Below are 20,950 nucleotides of genomic sequence, written 5' to 3'. Positions count from 1 at the left end.
GTCCCCCACCTGCACAGCTGTGACTGGCCATGAGGCCTGGGGAACAGGGGCAGGACTTGGAGCTGTAGCTGGGAGCTGCAACTGGAGGACTCGTGAGCCAAGACAGGCTTCTCTCCCTCTCTAGGGGCTAGGGTAAGAGAGACCTGGGATACTGGAGGCCTTCCACATTGGGAGTGGCCGCACCTGAACAAAAGTGGAGATGGGTAGTGCTTATCAGAGATCATCCTGCCCTGGAGCAGTGTAACTTTGAGCCATATAACAAGCACTTAAAACTACTTCGGGTGCACCTACATGTCACCATATGGTGATGTTGCTACAGTGCTTTTGGAAGTACTAAAGCGCAGCACAGTACAGGCAGTTACTGCGCCATGTGCGTGGTGCACAGTTAGATTTCGTCGCTACACTCCCCATACTTGGGGAGTGCACTTCTATGGCTGATGTAGCTGGCGATCACATGCAGACACATGATTGCTACGTTGCTGAAGTGGCACCAATATAACCATGGAGTGTGCTGGTACAGGGATGTAGTTAGCGATCACATGCAGACACATGTGATTGCTATGGCGCAGAAGTGGCGCCAATATAGCCAGGGAGCGTGCTGCTATGGTGATGTAGCTAGCGATTATGTACAGACACATGTGGTCACTACAGCGCGAAGTGGTGCTAATATAGCCAGGGAACGTGCCGCTATGGCAACGTAGCTAGCGATCATGTAATAGACACACGTGATCCCTATGGTGCCGCTATAACCAGGAAGCGTGCTGCTACAGCAACACAGCTAGCGATCATGTAGTAGACACATGTGATTGCTACGGCGCTGAAGTGGCGCCAATATAGCCAGGGAGCGTGCTGCTATAGCGATGTGGCTGGTGATCCCGTGCAGGCACAAGTGATCTGCACATCTCTGTAGTATACCATGCAGCCACCTAGGGTGATGTGTAGACGTGCCCCTTAAGGAGGTAGTAGGTGGACTCTCCAGGGGTGAAGCGCTCCAAACTCCCCGTGCAGGGCAAGGGGGCCCTCACCCTCAGCCACCCGGGTCCAACAAGCGCTCCCCCCGACATGCCCCCGGGCCCCCGCGGGCCGCACTCACTTGCCGGTGATGAGCTGGCTGCGGGACGGCGTGCACATGGGCTGCACGTAGTAGTTCTCCAGCTTCACGCCCTCGGCCGCCAGGCGGTCCAGCGCGGGCGTGCGGATCTCGGAGCCGTGGTAGCCCACGTCTCGGAAGCCCTGGTCATCCGCCAGGATGAAGACGAGGTGGGGCTGCGAGCCGGGCTCCGCGCCGCCCCACGACAGGTAGCCGTAGGCGAGCAGGCTGAGCGCGGAGAAGCCGGCCAGCACGCCCGCCGCCAGCATCTTCCCCGGCCCGGGCGCACGGCTCACAGCATCCCGGCTCAGCCCGTGCCCAGGCCGCCGCCCGCGGGCAGGCTGCGGCTCATGGCGGGACGGGGATGCTGCCGGCTGCCTCCGCCGCCCGCTCCGGGCACGGGGGGAGGCGGCTCGCCCCGCGGCAGCGTCTCCGCCTCCTCTGCCGCCGCCGCCTCGGTCTTCCTCCTCCCCGCCCAGCCTCGCGCCCGGCTCCAGCTGCTCGTCCTCGGCCGAGAGCTGCTGCCCCGCCCCGTCCTGTCCCGAGCCGCGCCGCGCCGCGCCGCGCCGGGCTGGGCTAGGCTGGCCGCCTCCGGGGCACCGGCAGCGCGGGAGGGCTGCCCCGCTCGCAGCTCAGCCTCGCTCTTCTTCCCCGGCCCCGGCAGCTCCCTCCTCTCCCTTTCTCCCCTTCTTCCCTGGCAGTCCCTGGTCCCTCAGCTCCTCTCCCCGGCCCGGGGCAGGGGAGTCTCCGCACCGCTTCCCCCGCCTCGCCTCTCTCCCCGCACACAGGGGCAGGTTCCCCCCACTTGTCCCCGGCTCTGAAGGGAAGAGAGAAAGGGACTAGGGGCCTGCTCCTCACTAGGGCCGGATGAATGCGCAGGCACACGAGGCACATGCCTAGGGCCCTAAGTGAAGAAGGGGCCCATTTGTGCTTAATTTACATATTGTTTTACATGCCAGTCTTCAAAAAGCCCTGGATCCGAGCAGCCTTTGTGGCCCAAAGGCAGGGGGGTTGGACCTGATGATCTGTAAGGTCCCTTCCAGATCCTAACGACTATGAAATTAAGTATTGAGTGATATATATATCACTATCACTCAATACTTGTGGGACCCTGCTTAATACTGATATCTAGATATATCTATGGATCAATATGTAGATCGAGAGAGAGCTCGATATCTATAGCTATCTAGATATCTATAACTATAGATATATATCAGTATTAAGTAGGGTCCCTCAAGTTTGTTTGCTTGGGGCCCACTAAAGCGTTAATCTGGCTCTGCTCCCAACACTGTGGGGGCAGATACAAGTTACAGAAGACACTTTCTTTTGAAACGTCATCTGCACCCTCATGCAATGAGGCATTCGTGATGCGTAGGGGGTGCACGTGGGTGCATGTGCACCCTGTGAGTGTTATGGTGAACTGCCTACGAAAAGGTGCCTGGGGGCGGTCACTGCTCGCCACCCTCCTCCCCCACTGCCAACACCGCTGGCAGCATCTGTGGGCGGTCCATGATCACTGCTGGCCGCCACTGCCGACTGTGTCCGTGGGTGGTCACTGACCACTGGTTGGTGCTCGCCGCCACCCCCTGCCCTGCCTCTGACAGCAACACAGCTGCCTGCAGGAGCTCCCCGCTTAGCACTGCCATGCTCCCACCACCAACAGCAGTGTTGCCACCTGCTGGAGCTCGCCATGGCCCCACCAGCCTCCAGGGGCATGTGGCATTCATGCAATGAGGGTTCAGATTTTTACCCCATCAGCCATTTTGAAGTGTTCTGCAGCCATGCACTTGTGTTTGGCCATGGTTATAGACCGCTTTCTGTGTTTAGACTGAGTGAAAAAAAAAATGTCACTTCTGTGTGCCCCCTCAAACAGCAGCTGAACATGAGGATCCCCCCTCCCTGCCAACTCCTGTCTGGCCTTGCTGCCCACTTGCTCTTCTCAGCAGTCCTGGTGCCAGCTCTCTGGGCAGGACATTCCTGGCAGCCAACTCAGCGTGGCATCTTTTGTTGTGATTTCTTCCCTCACAACTCTTCCCCTTTGAAAACAAGCCCAAGCAAATCTGGTGGGTTTGATCTGATCCCAACTCCACTTTTCCAGAGGTTTCATAGTCATTTTTCTCCCCCCCCACCCCAAATATTGATTGTTTGCAGTACTTCAGGAATCACCACAGGGGAAAAAAATAACCCTGGAAACTATGAACATGCAGGCTTTCTTTTCAACCACAAACCAGCCCCATTTATTACTACCCCTTTTAATTCTGGTGCCAGTAGAACAAATTCCTGGAATATACATTTTTTTATGTATTAGAAATGTTTGAAAAGTTGGTTTCAAATCTATGTATGAAGCAGTTTATGTCACATAAAACATCACGTTTCCCCCTTTTTGGGGTGATATACTGTGCTCTAAAACCTTTAAAAACAGTGAAGCATGCTGAAACTGAACATTCATGCATGGATAAGTTAAATTGAAGCAAATGTGGTGGTTTGACTTATCTAACATGAGTCACCAGGACATGAACAAGGTTACTCAAACTAAATTACTTATTAACTCTTAACTACCCAAAAGGAACACCACCTAAAATCCATCACCCTTCTGAAGCACTGCTGGAGCCTTTCTTTGCACTGCGCACAAGTTCAAAGCAGCAGCACTAGGAGCTAGAGGTACAGCATTCTTCCCAGAGAAATATTTCAACTAACAGGAATGTTCCCACCATATTTTGAAGAAAATGAGGCTTTTTCTCCCATGAGTGTTGAAAACCCAACCTATTCTATGAAGCATTCTTTCTACATTAGACCACAAACTGCCCTTTTGACCTAATATTATATAGTGAATATCTTGTTAGAGAACGTGATTATTGGAGTAATATTTTCCCTATGTGTTTGGCACATCTTCCCTACTGTAAAACTATATAATATTATACAATGTATGTAATATTATACAAGGAACTTGGTGATCTATTATAATCATATTGTTTATGGCTTTAAGGATGACCCTACTGATTGTACTCTTCTGGCATCTATTTTTTCCACTGCCCAGTACTAGGAGCTTCAGGGGAAGGTGCAAAGAAAGCCAGAAATTAACTGTCCTTGTAATCATACAAAGTTTCTTCCTACTCAATAGATGTGTCTACGCATTCATTAACATGCCTTAGTTACTGTGCATTTAGTTTAGTACCTATAATAAGTACCTCTAATAGAATGCACAGTAACTAGAGTTACTGTGCAGTATTGTTGGCACATGGTTTTTCAGTGATGCTTACTGTGCATTAGCTTAAAAACTCTGCGCAGTAGGCTATTAGCATGCTATACTACTGTGCAGTTTTATTAGGTTAATGCACAGTAAGCATCTCATGTACACGTGCCCATTATCAATTTATGTTTGTATTAAGCTTAGACGCATCTGGGCTAAGCCCTTAATTTTCTTTTAAGGTAATCTGGTGTAACTGCCTAAGCAGAGATTTTGCTTGGTCAATTGCCTGGACAGACATAATTTAATATATAGCAACATTTGGTGTCATGTAGCTGGACAGAAATTAAAAGAATGCCATCTTAAAAGAATTTTAAGTGGGGCCAAAATGTAAATGATTTAAAAAGAAATTTTTATAAAACCTAAAACCAAACAAAAATGTTTCCACTATCAAATTTCCAGTGAAAACAATTATTTTAAAACAAATAAACATTCCACTGCAAGAGTAAGAACCTGAAAGTGAAACTATGTGGGCATCTACACAGGTGCTTTGGGGTGGAGGAGAGAAGGGGGTGGCGCTTTAGTTAGAGCAGTTGTGAGAGCTGCTTTAATTAAAGCACCTACAGCATCACGTGTATTCAGCATCCCATGCTTCAAAATGGCTGTGGGGGTGCTTTGACTAAAACTCATTCAATGAGCTTTAGTTAAAACACCCCCACCACCATTTTGAAAAGCGGGGACACTGAATAGACCTGATATGAAGGCTGCTGGAGCACGCTAATTAGCATACTCCAGCAGACTCGATTAATCTGAGGTCCGTCATGGGTATAGGTGCCCAAATCTACAACCTAAGGGTTTGCCTATTATGTGGCAAAGTTTCACAGGTATAATTATACAGAGTAAAATTAGTGGAATTTATACCAGTATAATTCAGGTAGGGGGTTGGACTAGACGACCTCTGGAGGTCCCTTCCAGCCCTACTTCTCTATGACTCTATAAATCCCTGTAACAGGTAGCCTATGGCTCCTATTAGAGAGGAAAAATAGGGACAAATAGAGCCCAGATTGACAAAACGAGGGCTAGCTATAAAGAGATAGGCAGCCAGAGCCCAGGAATGGGAAGTGCCTATTGCTCTGCTAATAGTACAGCAATAATACAGTAGTTGAATAACCCAGGGGTGACACATAGGGGGTGCACATGCACCCCCTACAAAAAAACACCGACGAGACTATCAGTGGCACCTGCGGGCAGTCGCCTCTGGCCACCCTGCTGCCAACACCCCTGGTGGTGTCTGCAGGCAGTCTGCGATCCCTGCTGGCCACTGCTGATGCTGCTGGCAGTGGCTGCGGGTGGTCGCTGATCTTTGGTCGGCGCTTGCCACCCCCCGCTGCTGACAGTGCCGGCAGTGTCTATAGGAGCTCCCCTGCTTACTGCCACCATGCTCCTGTCACTCTTACCACCACCGCCACTGTGCCCCCCCAGCCGCTGTGGGCACGAGTCGTTCATGGAATAACCTGTGTGAAAAGCAAGAAACAAACTGCAGGGCTGGCAGATTCCTTGCAGTAGCACAAGACACAGACTTATGTGGGAGATAAGGGAAGGCTAATACACAGTAGGTCTGCATTAGGTCTGCTGCTATAGGCTATGTTGAAGGCCAGTAAGCCAAGCTCATTAGGAAACACCTACAGACTTCCCAGGGAGTCACCTGACTGGAAGGGAGTAGGGCTTTGCTGGCATATAAGACAGGGCCAGGTCCAGAGCCAGAGCCAGAGCAGTCAGTCTGGCCCTAGAAGCTGAAGGGAAAGGAGCTTTGCAGTAAGATACTTGCAGATGAGAGCTTGATAAAGATCCTGCTATCCCTGAGATATACTGGTAAGGAGCTGAGGGCTAGCAGGGGGATGAGACTCTGTAGGGGCAGGGATTTCAGATATCCATTGTGCTTAGAGGACTCAGTTACAGCCAATGAGCTGGTATGTTGGTTTGTGTTTTAACTGGTAATTTGGGTGGGACCAGAAAGTAGTGAGAGGAAATCCCAGTAGTGCCAGCAAGGCACATGAGGCTTGATAGTGCTGGGAGGGCAGGGTAAGTGGTAGTACAGCAGCTGAGATGGGTTGAGCCAGGGCCAGGGGCCCACAGCCTTGGAGGAGCAAATACAGGGCTAGCGAGACCCCACAGCCCAGAAGGGCTGAGCCCACAGACCAGGTGGGGCAGAAAAGACTCTAGCAAGAGCCCATCACCTGAAGGGGGGGTAGAAATGATGATAGAGAAGGTACAGAGCAGGAGAAGTAGAGTTTAACAAAAGACTGAACTGTCAAAGAAGTGTGGATGAGAGACTGGGGCCTAGGGCCCGAGGAACTGGTTGACTGTTACACTTGTGAGGCATGAGGAGAGGTTGGAGGCTGTAATTAGTCCATAAGGCAATGGATGTCCAGTGGTGGGGCATGGCACATGCAGGCCAAGAGGACCCACCTAGTGGAAAAGATAGACTGAGAGCAGAAGAGTTTGAGAGGGATGTTTGGGTAATATGATAGGCTACAGGCTCACTCTAAGGCCCCCTTTCCAATTTAGAGACCTTAAACCCAGGATGTGCAACCCCTGGCATGTGTGCCACAGCATGGCACATGAGACCATTTTCCTTGACACACCACAGCTGACCCGGACTCTGGGCAGCTTCTGTCAGTGCAACCCTGGTTCCCCCACCACCATCCACCCAGAGGCACGTAGTATGTGGCTGCCACCACCGTGGAGCTGGTGCCAGGGCTGCAGAGCCTTGCACAACTGTTTGAAGCCTTCCAGCTACCTGCTACAGCTGCCCAGAGCCTGAGCCAGCTGTGGAAGGCAGCTGGGATGCTATGAACAGCTGCGTTGGGCTCTGGAGTCCCAGCACTGGCTCTGTGGTGGTGGTAGGTGCACGCATGGCTTGCAGTGCATGGTGGGGCAGGGGCTGGGGCAGTGCAACCCCAGTCCCTCCCCCGCTGTTCACCTGGAGGCATGTGTGCAGCCACCACCAGCAATGAGAATCAGGTTCCTTGTTGTTCCTCCATCTCTGGCACCCCAAGTTGAAGAGTGAGTGGAGGTTGGGGTGATTTTGGCACTCCGGCTACAAACATTACTGACCTCTGCCTTAGAGCGGGTCAGAAGCCAAGTTGCCACCAGAGGGCATGATAGCCACCTCTGACGTGCTGGACTTGTTACACTCCCTATGTGGATACTTATTCCAGAATAAGAAAAACTTTTTCCATTTTAGTTTAAATCCCTGTTAGAGAATCAAGTATAATTTTTTCTATTTGGAGAAACACTAAGAGAAATACAAAAAGTCAGCACAAAACATAAAACAAATGTAAATGGGGATTAAAGTATTATTTTGCCTCTACAAATAACTGTTATAAGAAGGATTAAAAGAGACAAAAAATTGTCACTTGGCTAAATAGGATTTATAGTTCATTATACAATGACTGGGCCTAACAGCACTATATTCATAGACTTTTCATAGATTGTAAGGCTGGAAGGGACCTTGGAAGATCATAATGTCCAGCCCCCTGCACCAAGCAAGAAAGATAACTGGGGGTCAGGTGACACCAACAAGGTGACTGTCTACTTTAGTCTCCTCTTGAAGATTTCTAGGGTAGGTGATTGTACCACCTCTGGAGGGAGCTAATGTTGAGCCTGAATCAATCTTCCAGGAGTTTGTGGCCATTACTCCTGGTTTTCCCCTTGGGTGCTCTGGTGAACAGTTGCTCACTGAGCCCTTGATGTACTCCCCTAGTGTAGTGGTAAGCTGCTACCAGGTCCCCTCTCAGCCTTCTTTTCCTCAGGCTGAAGAGTCCCAGATCCATCAGCCTTTCTTCGTATAGCTTGCCGTGTGTTGCCCGGGTACACCCGGGGGGTATGCCTTGTCCTCTGATGATGGTGGTGGTGGTCAGGCAGAGTGCTGAGGAAAGGGTCAGCTACTAGAGCGGCTTCCTCCCCTCTCTATAGAGCTAGGCCAAAACCAAATACTTAACTATGTACAATTTATTACAAAAATAAATATAGACACTAATATAAAACATAGAATATTTACAAGGCTTAACATATAATACTATATATAATATTCCACAATTCACATATGCCAAATATGAACCAAATAACTTACAACCTATACAACACAATTAACACATAGGGATATTAACCTATATAACCCAAGTAAATTCACAATAATATTTCTTTAAACCTTCACAAATAATGATACCAATATATACATTGAGGCATTAAAACACATAAACTATATACATCCCCTTAAAGAATACCCCTAGCTATATAGCCCTTAACACAACAGCAACCTCAAAATAGGGAGTGCACTCAGCACCTCCCCAAGGGGTTTCCCTGAAGCCCCTCCCATTTAGGGCCCTAGGATGTGGACATGCCCCTCCCACAATGGAGGGTGGAGGTGGCAGACCCTCCTCATGGGAGAGGGTCCATGTCAGCCTCCTCTGCAGGGGCCACTTTCCCAGTAACTCATGCTTCCTCTCTGGAGAAGACAAGGCTTGTCCCCTGGTGACCGATGCCACAAGAGCCTCTCCCCAGTGGTGCCTTCAGCTCTCCTCAATGGCCCGGTGCCCCACACTGGGCAGCCCAGGGCTCTTTCTGTCTCATGCGGGCCAAGCCCTTGCAGGCTCTGACTCCCCAGTCTCACACTGGGGGTTCTTTACTTTCCCGGGCCCTGCTCTGGGCACCGGGGATCTTTTAGTTAAAGGTGGAGCTGCACTGCAGGGCTCCGGTCACTCAGCCTAGTGATGGGGGCTAATGTGAGCAGCTGCAAGCTGCTTCCAAAGTGGTTTCTCCATGCACTGACCTGCACACTGGGTGAGGCCCAAGCAGCCACGAGTTGCTCCCAGGGCAGATTCTCCATGTGCTGACCTGCGCACAGGGTGAGGCCCGAGCAGCCGCGAGCTGCACCCAGGGTGGACTCTTTGTGTGCCAACCCGCACACTATGTGGAGCCTGAGCAGCCTCGAGCTGCTTCCAGGGCCAGCTCCTCACGTGCTGACCCATGCACCGCTGAAGTTCAGGCGGGGTCCCGAGGATGGATGTCTCTGGAACTCTCTCTCCTCACTGTCCCTCGTCGTCTCTCCCCAGCCTGCCAAGCACGCTCCCCTTTTATACTCTTCAGGGGCTCCACCCCCCAAGTTCTCTGGACCTGGCTGCCGCAGTTCTGATTCAGGTCCAGCTGCTCTTTCCCCCCTCCATTTGGAAAAGAGCATGGTATTGCTTCTTTTTGCTGTCTCTGGATTGGTGGATGAGCTCCACCAATCAAACAGCAGATCCTCGAGCCTGGGACTCTACCCAAGCCCTGAAAAGGTAAGCCTGATACATGTGTAAGACTCTGATCATACAGGTGGCTCTTTTTTGGACTCTCTCAAACTTGTCCATGTCCTTGTTAAAGCGTGGTGCTCAGAACTGGTTGCAGTACTTCAGCTGCAGTCTTACCAGTGCTGAGTAGAACGGAAGACTCACCTCATTGGTTTTGCTGGCGATGCATCAATTGATGCATGCCAGAGTATTATTTGCCCTGCTGGTACAGCATTGCACTGCCAGCTCATATTCATACTGTGGTCTATTATTACCCCGAGGTTTCTTTCATTCATGGTGCTAGTCAGTTTGGTGCTGCTAAGCCTGTAGGTGTGTTGGAGATTGTTCGTCCTGAGGTGGAGCACTTTACATTTCTCGACGTTGAACTTCATCAGATTCTGATCCACCTAAGTTGCTAGCTATACATGATACATGCCAATTTAAGAGTAGTTTAAGAGTAGGCAAAGATCAGAATCAAATTCTATTTCTTAAATTTATCATTGTTTAAGCAAAATACAATGTCACATGTCCAATTTTTTTACGTTTATTAACAAGAGTTATAGCACAACCTGATTTATCCAAAGTATTCAGAACATCCAAAATATGTGATAAACAGGGTGCTGGCTAACCAGGATCCTTACTGAATAAACAATTAATGCAACTGAACAGAATAGAATAAGAGATTCAAATAAGAAGGTGTTTGAGTTTTAACTGTTTGAATAAATGGATTTTACTCTTATGTGCATTTGTAATGGCAATTATCTTTAGATAATGACCTATTGGCAAGCAAGAAGAGAACACGCCTTTCTATTTTCTTTTCCTGCCTTATCATAGTGACTGCCTTAGCAGTACAAAGCTGTTTTGCTCATCATCACCCAGACACAAATAAAAACATTGAGTGGCAGTCACTGTCAGAGGTCTAAAAACCTGGCTTCTGTTTCTCTGCATGCTTGATAAAACTGCCACTTCCTGCAAAATAGACTTGTGTCAGCACAGCACAACATTGACTTTATTGTAAAGATGTTTGGCTCTGAGGGGGCGGGGGGGGGGGGGAAACACTTTTTTGAATATGTCACTTTAGAAGTTCTTTAGAGTCACTATATTTGTAAGAATGAATTATGCGATCTAACCAGGATTCTCAGTGAAGCTGGAACAAAAGGAGAGTGAAAGTTGTAGCAAATATTTTACCCTTAAGAAAAAGAAATGTTTAACTTTCACAAAAAACTGAATTTAAGGGTAATGTATTGGTGAGCACTTAAGTACAGTAACTGAAGTAGTATTTAATGGTTACTTTATAGGAAGGCGTCTTCAAGCTGTGCTCCTGGCATCATCAGGTTGTAAATTTGACTTAACTGGCACATAAAAGATCACCTCAGTGGAAAGGCTCTTCTGTCTAATGACACAGCCTTCCTTCCCTGAAGTAGTAAGGGGAGTAATTGGGGGGAAAAATGGGATATAGCTTCAATAACATAACTAGGCAGCAGCCCCAGGGAACCAACTTAGGGGGCATGGAAAAATAAACAGCTGCAGCCACACCTTTGCAGATGTGCTAGCATCATGGCAGCAGTCACTGTTGCACCTATGCTTCCTATTACCCCAAATCCCTGGCTGCCTTGTTACACCTTTGTGCAACTGTGTACCCAACTTCATGGTAATCATTGTACCTGTTGCAGCTTCTTTCTTGACAGTACAGAGACATGGCCATGCCCAAAATAGGACCAAGAAAAATAATTAAGTCACAATTGCAATTTTCTTGCCACTGGACTTCTGCCGGACTAGTACTATTAACAGTTTGGTCACCTTGTGCACAATATATTGTAAAACATATCCACAGCTAGGTAATCTATTTTTTTTTTCATAACAAACATTTATTACTACATATTATTTTTAAGTATAGTTGTATAATATTGTTGCTGTTACAAGACTAATAATGTAAATTACTACAAGTACTATCATTACTCATATAACATTAATACTAGCTAGATAAATTGCTAGTATGGGCTATCAGCCCAATTCTGAATGGTTAAAACTGACTGCATGTAACAGAGCCAAAAAAGCAGGTGGGCTGAGAATTCAGTCTGTGCTTCACTGATTGTGGTCTGTACAATAGGTTTGGCCAGTCTGCTATCTAACCTCTTCATTCCTGAGATGTACCTTTGACACATATGCAAACTCTGGAGAAAATGGCTTCACAAAATGCAGGCCAACCTAAAAAATATCAAAATTGTTAGACCAAAGCCTATTATAGCCTCTATGTTAATAAAGAGAGCAAGAATAATATAGTAAGGCTAGATTCTGATTTTAGATTCTGAAGAAAGGCCGGACCACTAACAGCAGCAACTCAGGCATAACCCTGGGAAACCTTGCAACTCGGAGACATTCCCCTGACTTACAGTCCCTCTTCAGTTTCCTCCATGGTCCCAGGGGCTAATTATTTGCTGCTGAGGGAGATAAGAGGGAATTTGTGATTTTAAAATATTTCCACAAATGGCTTTATTCTTTTGTGCAGACACAATAGAACGTTCAAAGTTTGGAGTTACATGTAAGCCTGTTTCCCCACCAGGGAGACTAGGGACAGACATTACACAGAAACCGGTTTCAGTGATCAGAACCTGATTTAAACCTTTAACAGAACAGATGTTCAGTGCATATAAACCAGTTTCAAAGTGGCTGAAACTGGTTTAAGATAAACCTGGTTGAATGTAGTATTAGACTTAACTGATTTGGGTCAAACCAGTTTATGCAATGTCTGCCCCAGACCCTTTCTTGGTTTAAGTTAAACCAGAGTCCTCCAGCATCCCAGATACTTCGCAGCCCTGGGCTGGGCTGTGTTCTCTGCTCCAGAGGACAGGGCTGGCCCCGCCCTTCTCCTCCCTACCCAGAGCTCCAGTTAAGACTGCAGGCACAGCAGTGTCTGCCTGGCTTCCCTCTGCACCCCTCCCTTCATTGCTCAAACAGGGATCCCCCCACCTACCTCCCATCTCTCACAGCATGGACCCCAGCCCCATGGACCTTACACATGTGGTGTGCTAGCTAATGCTGAAAGAGGTGTGTGTGTATGCGTGTGTGTGTGTCTAATTTCACTGGGCCAGGCAGACAGAACAGTGTCTGCTTAGGGCATTTTGGAGCTAATCAGCAGGTCATCTGGTAATGTCCCTCCATTCCTTCTTTGGAAAAAGCTGTTAAAGAAGAACTTTAACTAATGAGAGATGCTTTTGTTTTCTTGATGGGCTGATAGACGCTGTGTTATCAGCTCCCTGCTGGCACCCTTACCTGTTAGGTTTGCAGGCAGTAAAGAAGTAGGGACAGGGAGATTGAAAAGCTCAGTATCATCAACAGATGCATGCACGGCACGCCCCCCCCTCCCCCCCTTGCCTCAGTGTGCTAGCCAGGGGCTAGGGTGTGGCAACACTCTCGTCCTTTGAGCAACAAGCAGGGAAAAGCCTAGGACTGTGCAGGCAGGGTAGGGGTTTTAAATCCTTCCCTAATCAGAATGTCCTGCAGGGGCCCGGCCACACCCCACCTCAGCTCAGTACCATACAAGGGAAGGGAGAGCTGCTCTAGCACTCCTTAGCGTCTAGCCTGAGCCACTGCAGGCATGTGCCTGAATTTCCTTTGTCCAGAGGGAATGTCTGAACAGTTGCAAACTGGTTCAACCTAGGCAGGTTAGAGTAACCTGCAAAGATTGAGTCAATTCAGGCTCAGGCTTTTTGAATGTCTGTCCCTAGCTGGAAAGAACACACCTTCATATTTTCTTGCTCTGCGTTACCATTACTACACTGGCCGGCTGGTCAAAAGGGGAAGCCAAACCTTACCTCTTCTGGTGAGGGAGTAAGCAGGAATGCAGCTCTGCATACTGTTATTTACAGAGACCTATTATCTATGGAGGGGTGCATTAATGGGATTTCCTGTGTGAACACACAGTCCAAATGAGATTCAAGATAACAGCGATACAAGGTAGTGGAAACAAACATAGGAACTGCAAATTATATACAGAGAATGTTGGAATAAATGTGAATAAATTCGTTAAGAAAAAATTTAAATGAAGTAATTATAACAATTCTTGTAAACTTTTAGCTCAGCTTTAGAGAGAAAGAAAGAGGTTTCGTTTTTTCCACCTTTAGGTCAAAGCTGTCTTAGCATCTCAGAATGATTAGAATTTAGACTGAGCATTTCACTGGGCTTAGCAGTTCTGCTTGAATCTAGAAAGCTGCTTTTTTGGAACAGATAGACAGGGTTTTCTGCCCAGTTTAATGATTACAATTGTAGTGGGAAGAAAAATAACTTTGCCATACACACATATAATTTTTAAGGTTTCCAAGGGCAAGAAATATAATTTTAATGTTTCCTACTAATACTGCCTTATTGTTCATTTAAATCTTGCACATCACTATCCTCAGTGTACCTTTATACTAGGGGAAAAATTGGACTTATCCATTGCAATATGAGGCAATCTTTTTTTCCCAAGTGGATGCTGTACTTTTGCCAGGGACTCACTGCTGGAAACAACATATTATAAACATGAATAAAAATATGGTGGTTCATTGGAGTGACATCATTCCCTTTGCTTTCATTGGTAGAACCTGATAATTAATTCACAGATGTGATACCCAGGAATTATCAGATTCCACAAGTGAGTTGCTTCTTGGCTTATGACATAACCAGAACCTTGCTATTAACTTATTCTATATTTAATGCACATTTTCCTCCAATCCCTGCAGGATTTCACAGGCAAAGGTCCAGATTCTGATCTCAGCTGCCTGCAATGATGTAAATCTGGATATTCTACTGATGCCAATAAAGTTACTTTGGGAAGTTCAGGATTTAGCCTTATAAATGCCCCTTGTGGCAGCTCTAGCAAAGATTCAAACTTTCAAACTTGTAAGGATCTGTAGTATTTCTAGTTTGCCATGCTGGAAAGACCTGTGCCACCATTTTCCATTTATACAGCACCATTCTCCCCAAAGCAAAAAAAAGATATTAAATTATATATGCAGTACTGCTGAAATACAGCTATTTCTGGAAACAACAACAAGCTGATGCATTTCACACTGTGCATCAATGTGAGAAGTTGATACTTTGATGGCAGACACCATAACAATCCTTTGCTAACCTAGAAAGTCACAGGGGTCACTAGTGACTATCAGATCAGAGGAGATATGTATACCTATCCCTCTGCTAACCAACTGCTTCTGTGGTAAAGTTCAGAAGAACAGTTGGATTCTTTTACCCACAAGAAGCCAAATTTACAAAGGGGTTGCCTTCAGCTCCACTGTATCTGAGCTGTACCCATATTTTATTTTTAGCATCTCTAACCCAATCACTGTCCATCTACCATCCTGGAAATCTCCAAACCAGTCTCTTACTCTTTTTGCCTGTCTGTCTTGTTTGTTTTTTTTTTTCTGTCCCATCCATTGCCTCTTTTGGGCATGTCCAGATGAGCACACACGTGCCTCTTGTGGCATCTCAAACCAGTTTATGACGCTGCAGGAGGCACACTAAGAATGAAAACATGTTCCCCACATTGCATATTTGCAGTGCTGGCTCAAAATTTGATACCTGGATTTCCAGGTATCATATAAAAACACCACAGAGAAAAGTGGCACAGGGCAGAGTTCCCCACCGTGCCCATTGGCAAGCCCTGGCTTGGACCTCCAGAGATGCTCTGGCACACAGCCACAGCATCTCTATGGTGCCCCCTGCTCCCCTAGTGTGCTGTAGGAGTGGTGCAAGGTTGTGACCTGGGTGTTGTCCCTGGTAAGTAGGGCCTGGGGGGTGGGTGGCATTGTGGGGGGAGGGGGCTGGTCAGGGGATGTGAGTCCCCCACAGGGACCCCCCCCCACAGCAGCTGCCGCCTTGGGGCGCTCAGGGCCTGCTGCAGCCAGATCCCCCAGTGGTGTGGCATGGCCCTGATCACCTGCCAGCCAGCGCTGCTTGTGCCACCTGTTGCGGAACTGGCCCAACTTGGTACGGTGCTGTGCAGGGCCGTGCAGCTTCAGACAGCACCAGGGCCACTCAGGCTGTCACCCGGGGGCTAGTGCTGCTCACGGGGACCACAGGTTATGCCTCCATTTAACCGGCCCGGCCCAATGGCATGCAGGGCCCATGGAAGCAGGACCTGGAGTGGCGTGACACGTGGCCCGCGTGAGTGGCGCCAGCCCCCGGGTGACAGCTTGAGCAGCCCTGGTGCTGCCTGAAGCCACATGGCCCTGTGTTATGCCACGCTGGCCCAGGCCAGTCCTGTGACAGACAGCACAAGTGGTGCCAGCTCAGAGGCAATTAGGGTCACACCACGCCACTCAGGGCTCTGGCTGCAGCAGGCCCTGAGCACACCCCACAGCTGCTGCTGCTGTGGGGGCGAGCTGTGGGCCCTGTGGGGGGGTGCCTGAGGGCCCTGTGGGGGCATGTGTACGCCATGGAGAGGGGAACATGTGCCTTGTGGGGCAAAGCTTTGGGTCCTGGGTGGAGGGGGGAAGTCCACGTGCTGTGCGGAGGGGCTTCACCCTGTGGCGGGGGGCAGGGGACTCACTCCTCCTGAACAGCTCCTCCACACACCCACAGTCCCCGGAAAAATCCGCCAACTCCGGGTCCCTCACAGGGGAGTACACATTCAGAAGGTTCCGGACCAGCCCCTGCACTTGGACCCGGAGGTGCAGCAGGGAGCCCAGCACCACCTCAACGTCCTGGAGAACTTGGACCTGGAGCACAAGTGCTGGCCCCAGCCTCTAGCTCCCCTTGGCTGCAGATTCGGGAGGATCTGGGCAGGGTTATTTTGCCCCAACTGGCATAACTTGCCCCACACCAAAGTGCATGTCTGGACACGTGCGCTGAGGCAAAAAACCCCAGCTCAAATTTGTGCCGCTCCTCTTTTTGCTGCTCAAGTGCATGTGCCTGCATGTGTGGGTGTACCCTTTGAGTCTTTGAAGTGTTATCTGCAAACTACAGTAAGTGTCTAGTCAGATATCTGGAGACAGCAGTTGATGGATTAATGCAGTTCTTGTATGCATACATTTTGGAGCCCAGTTTCTACGGTAAGTATCTCCATTCCCATTCAAGATGCTGTTTAGGTGCCTAAGCATGGTCGGAAGACTCCCACTATCATTATTTCAGTGCCTGTTGAAATTCCACTTGGAGGCAAGCTGTAACCTGATTTGAATACCTATCAAGGTTTAGCCTCTCATTTGGTTGTAAGTGTGCTGCTCCAGAACTTTACTGGGCTTTACTCAACTTCTGAAAAAAGCCATTTGAACCTAAATGGTTGCCATGTGCCATGGTGAGATGCTTGGGCCAATTAGTTTCCTTTAAAAAACTTAGCCCAAGATGACTAAAATGCATTACTTTCCTATGAGACAGGATGCCAAAATGTTCAGCTCATTTTTGTTATCTTACATGTTGCAGCACAGGTATCTTCATATATTTGTCCTAGATTATAAGTTTTAAATAGTTACCTTGTTTAAAACTTATGCAGTGAGAAGGGGCAGAGCTGGAGACCCTGGCCAAGGCAATGTATCTTAAAGAAACAGACATCTAAAATATTTAGGGAATATATATTCAGAGAGACTCGTCATTCTACAACTGTGACTTGTGTCAGTTTGTAAGGAAAGGAATTTTTAGTTTATGAAGGCATAGCCTTCTTTAGGGATTTCAGCAATATCCAACATCACCACAGCCTATTGTTCACAAAGCAGTACATTTTTTCAATAAAACTGAAAATGCCTGTTTTGATTGGTCAGGAGGGTGCATTTGTAGCATAAAATAAGTTTTAAGCCTTGCATTTTGTCTCTTAGGAAGTATTTGATTTCAAGGTTGTGAGAGCACAGCTGCAATAGAGCTGTCCTGTACTGTTGGCATTAAGGGAGGGGTGTTTTAAGACTGGAATGATGTACGTTCTCAAAAAAGAAGAATGCTATTTCACTGCTTCTAAAGCTGGGAATGTTTTAAATAGCTGTTAAATATTAGAAACACTGTATGGATGATTATATACCATACAAAACATGAACCTTGTGCCATATGTTGAAATCTTTACGCAGATTACATCGTTTACTGAATTTTAATGATACTTTATAGTACCTGCCAAAAAAAATATATAGCTGAATTTTCAGAAGGTCCGCCACTCAGCCAACTGTGCCTTCCCAAAAGGGGAAAAACTCTTGAAAATTTAGAATATGATGTTTAAATATACAGAACATTACATACGCACACATTTATACATTTAGTATTTCCTATAGCTGTTGCCCCGTGCTCACCTGGATGACTACCAGGAAAGATTTTTCACAGATGTGTCCATTGTGGCTTTTACTCTTCTCTGCCATGGAATCTAATGTTAAACTTATGTCAGTGATTTTTCCTAGTTCTGTTGGAAATATAGAAATATAGTTTCATCCTCTCAGCTGTACTTAAAAATGATGACAGATAATCCAACACAATTTATATTTGCTTTGTTATTTATAGCTCTGTCTTCCTCCAAAGTGTTTCAATAGTTTCTGGCCTGTGGAAAATTTATAACTCCCTCCTTCCTTCCATATAATAGCAATTATTTACTTTATGTGGCTATTCCATTTTACCTTCACCCCAGGAAGTAGCCACTGACTCCAAATAGTTCATTTACTATAAGGCTATGTACACACATTCAAATAACCTATGAAATTCTCCTGGGTTTGTTTTCAAGTTAGAAAAACTTACCTACAGGTGGCCAAATTAACATTTGAATGCTGAACCCTTGAGGAGCAGAAAGTTAGCAGTGCTGATCCTGTACACACATCACACAGGGGGGCCCTGTGCACACATCACAGTGGGGGGCCCTGTGACCATATCTCAGTATGCTCTGCAGGCTTCCTCAGTCTGCCTGGTGACAGGTGGCAGCAGTGCACAGGGCAGACTGCTCAGTGTTAGTCTGTATCTCCCTGCAGCATAATGGAAGTGATGGGGGCATATTCTTCTCCCTTCTTGGCTGGAGTAGTAGAGTCCAGCCTGAATGACACACTGTCTCTAGGATTAGGGGGGAAGACATGGTGAGAGGTGGGAGCAAAGCATGCTAGGATGCTGGAGGACTGTGCTGTGGCTTCTTTTAGAAGGATAAGTTGTATAGACATTTGCTCTCCCAGAAGTGCTTTAAGCCTGGTTGTTTCCAGGGTTTTTCTCTTTCAGAGTGGCCATTTTTGCTCTGAGAAAATTTCTCAACATCTGTACACTTGTGGATTCTCTTGGGAAAGCAACGAATCTCCTAAGAGAAATTGAAAGTCTGTACATGTCCTGTATGACACCAGTTAGGATCATGTCCACTGCAGCCTCTGATATTTTGATGTGAGCTGGGCTGATCTTTTTCCCCTGGCAGTCAGCCTTTGAAGAAAGCTGGGAACTTTCTATATCATGCATGGAAAAGTCTCGAATTCTACATTATATAGTAGAAAGACCAGAGGTTTTGGAAACAGTTTGATCTTACCTCATTAGTAGCTTAAAATATGGAGACTAGGACCTTGAAGAAGAACTAGAACTAAGTGAAGAAGCCAGTGGGGTCTTTAGATCAGTTCTGCTATATGTCACATTTTGTCTCTCAGTTTTAGGTTGGCTTTTGTATGTTAAACCTAGTGAAGTTTTTGCACAGCCTTCACAGTCAGCCCCAGGGAAATTGTACAGTATTAATTATGAACTGTTAGGGATGAATTTGTGGATTACTGAGGCTAGGGGAAAGGCAGACAAAGAAGTCTCCATTTTCAGATGTGTGGACATGTTACCTACTAACTAGGGTAGTCTGAAGCTACAATTCTACAGCTATGAAAAAATTACACTTAGCTACTAGCCATCTTGAATAAAAGAAATTGGAAGAGAAAATAAGGCATACATAATTAACACAAAAGGGATGGAAAAAAAGGGGAAAATAAATAGCAAGAGATATAAAATATATAGGTAAATGACAAAGGTAACCAAAGGGGCAACTCAAATATGTGTAACCAAAAATATTAAAGATAACAGAGCTTTTATAAAACATACTAGCAAATTTCCCATCAAGAATGACTGGGGGGTGGGAACAAATGGCTGTGTCTGGTCCTATCCTCCCTGCCTCGGGTTGGAGCCATGGCCACTCCCCACATCCCCCTGCCACTTCAGGCTGAGGCCAGGGCCACTCCCCACACTGTTTTGGGTGGGGGCCAGGGCTGCTCCCTGCATCCCCCCTGCTGGTTTGGGCTGGGGCTGCTCCTCCCCCCTGCCAATTTGAAGCAGGGTCAGGGCCCGCAGCAGCGGTCACAGTGGAGGTGAAGCTTGCAGTGGCAGTTGCAGTGGGGTGCAGCTACTAGTCACTTCCCCCCTCCCCTTCCCGCTCCCCTCCTTTCCTTCCCTCTGCCTCCCCCTCTCCTCCCTGGCTGTTGTTGTGGGAGGGGGGCACTCCAGCCTCTGGCTCCAAGGAGCAGGGTGGAAAGGAGGTAGGGGCAAGGGCAGCACTGCTGGCCTTGCCCCCTAGCTCTGGCCCCAGTCTTCATTGTTATGGCGGTGCTCTGCCATGTGGGGCGGGGTGAGGGCAGCGCTGTGCAGCCAGTACCCCACCTCCAAGGAGCGTGGGGGGGGGTTTGAGGGCAGCACCACTGGCCTCCCTCCTCCCCACTCCACCCCTCAGTCCCCACTGTCATGCCAGCACCCTGCTATGTGTCTCTGTCTGTCCAGAGCACTCTGATTGGCTGCCAAGGCAACCAATCAGAGTGGGAATAAAGTGTTACGGACAGAAGACTAAGGCTTTTGTAATATTATAATATTAAAACTATGGAACACTCTAGGAGAGTTAAAGGTCCATTGTTAGAGGCAGAGGGTAAAAGTAAACAGTGGCGTAGGAAAATTTTGTAGCTATTTTTGTTTGTTATTTGGAATGAAGCTACATCTAATATTGTGGATGAAGTTAAATGAGAATAAAAGGCCACATCTGCAAAAATTAAACATTTTTAAAACAATAGTCCCTAATACTATATACCCAAGAATCTTAAAAGGAACTAGCTAAGAAGGTCTCTGAAACAAGACAAGAAATGCAAGATGATACATCTGGGAAATAAAACCTCAGAATGGGAGACAGAAAACAGTGACTCAGAGAAGGAGCTCATCATAGATAACTGACTCAGCATGAGCTCTCTGCAATGCTGCAACAAAAACGGCTAATGTGATCCTTCAACATACAGAATGGTGAATATTAAAGAGAATTTGGAAAGTGGTCTTGCTCCTATACAGGTCTTGTCTCTACAAAGTAAGACTGCTACTTCATAAAGTGTGAACATATTTTCTAATATGTGAAAATAATAGAGATAGGTCAAGAAAGGGTTACCAAAATGATTCAGGGGCTGAAAAGCAAGCTGTAAGCTG

The 20,950-nt window shown here is 47.4% G+C and overlaps 1 protein-coding gene across 1 annotated transcript in view; it reads right to left on the bottom strand.

Annotated features, from left to right (window-relative positions):
- ARSJ (arylsulfatase family member J) overlaps positions 1-17,919 on the bottom strand; it is a 99,021-nt gene extending 81,102 nt beyond the window's left edge. The window contains exons 1-3 of the mRNA XM_019495033.2: positions 17,854-17,919; positions 11,762-11,815; positions 1,094-1,671 (exon numbers count right to left, since the gene is read on the bottom strand). Coding sequence (XP_019350578.2) covers positions 1,094-1,671; positions 11,762-11,815; positions 17,854-17,919 — 698 coding nt within the window. The remainder of the gene's footprint in view (positions 1-1,093; positions 1,672-11,761; positions 11,816-17,853) is intronic.
- Between the last annotated feature and the right edge of the window lie 3,031 nt (positions 17,920-20,950).

Source organism: Alligator mississippiensis, chromosome 2, assembly GCF_030867095.1.
Source record: "Alligator mississippiensis isolate rAllMis1 chromosome 2, rAllMis1, whole genome shotgun sequence".
Taxonomy (NCBI): Eukaryota; Metazoa; Chordata; order Crocodylia; family Alligatoridae; genus Alligator; species Alligator mississippiensis.
This window is presented reverse-complemented; position numbering and strand designations above follow the sequence as displayed.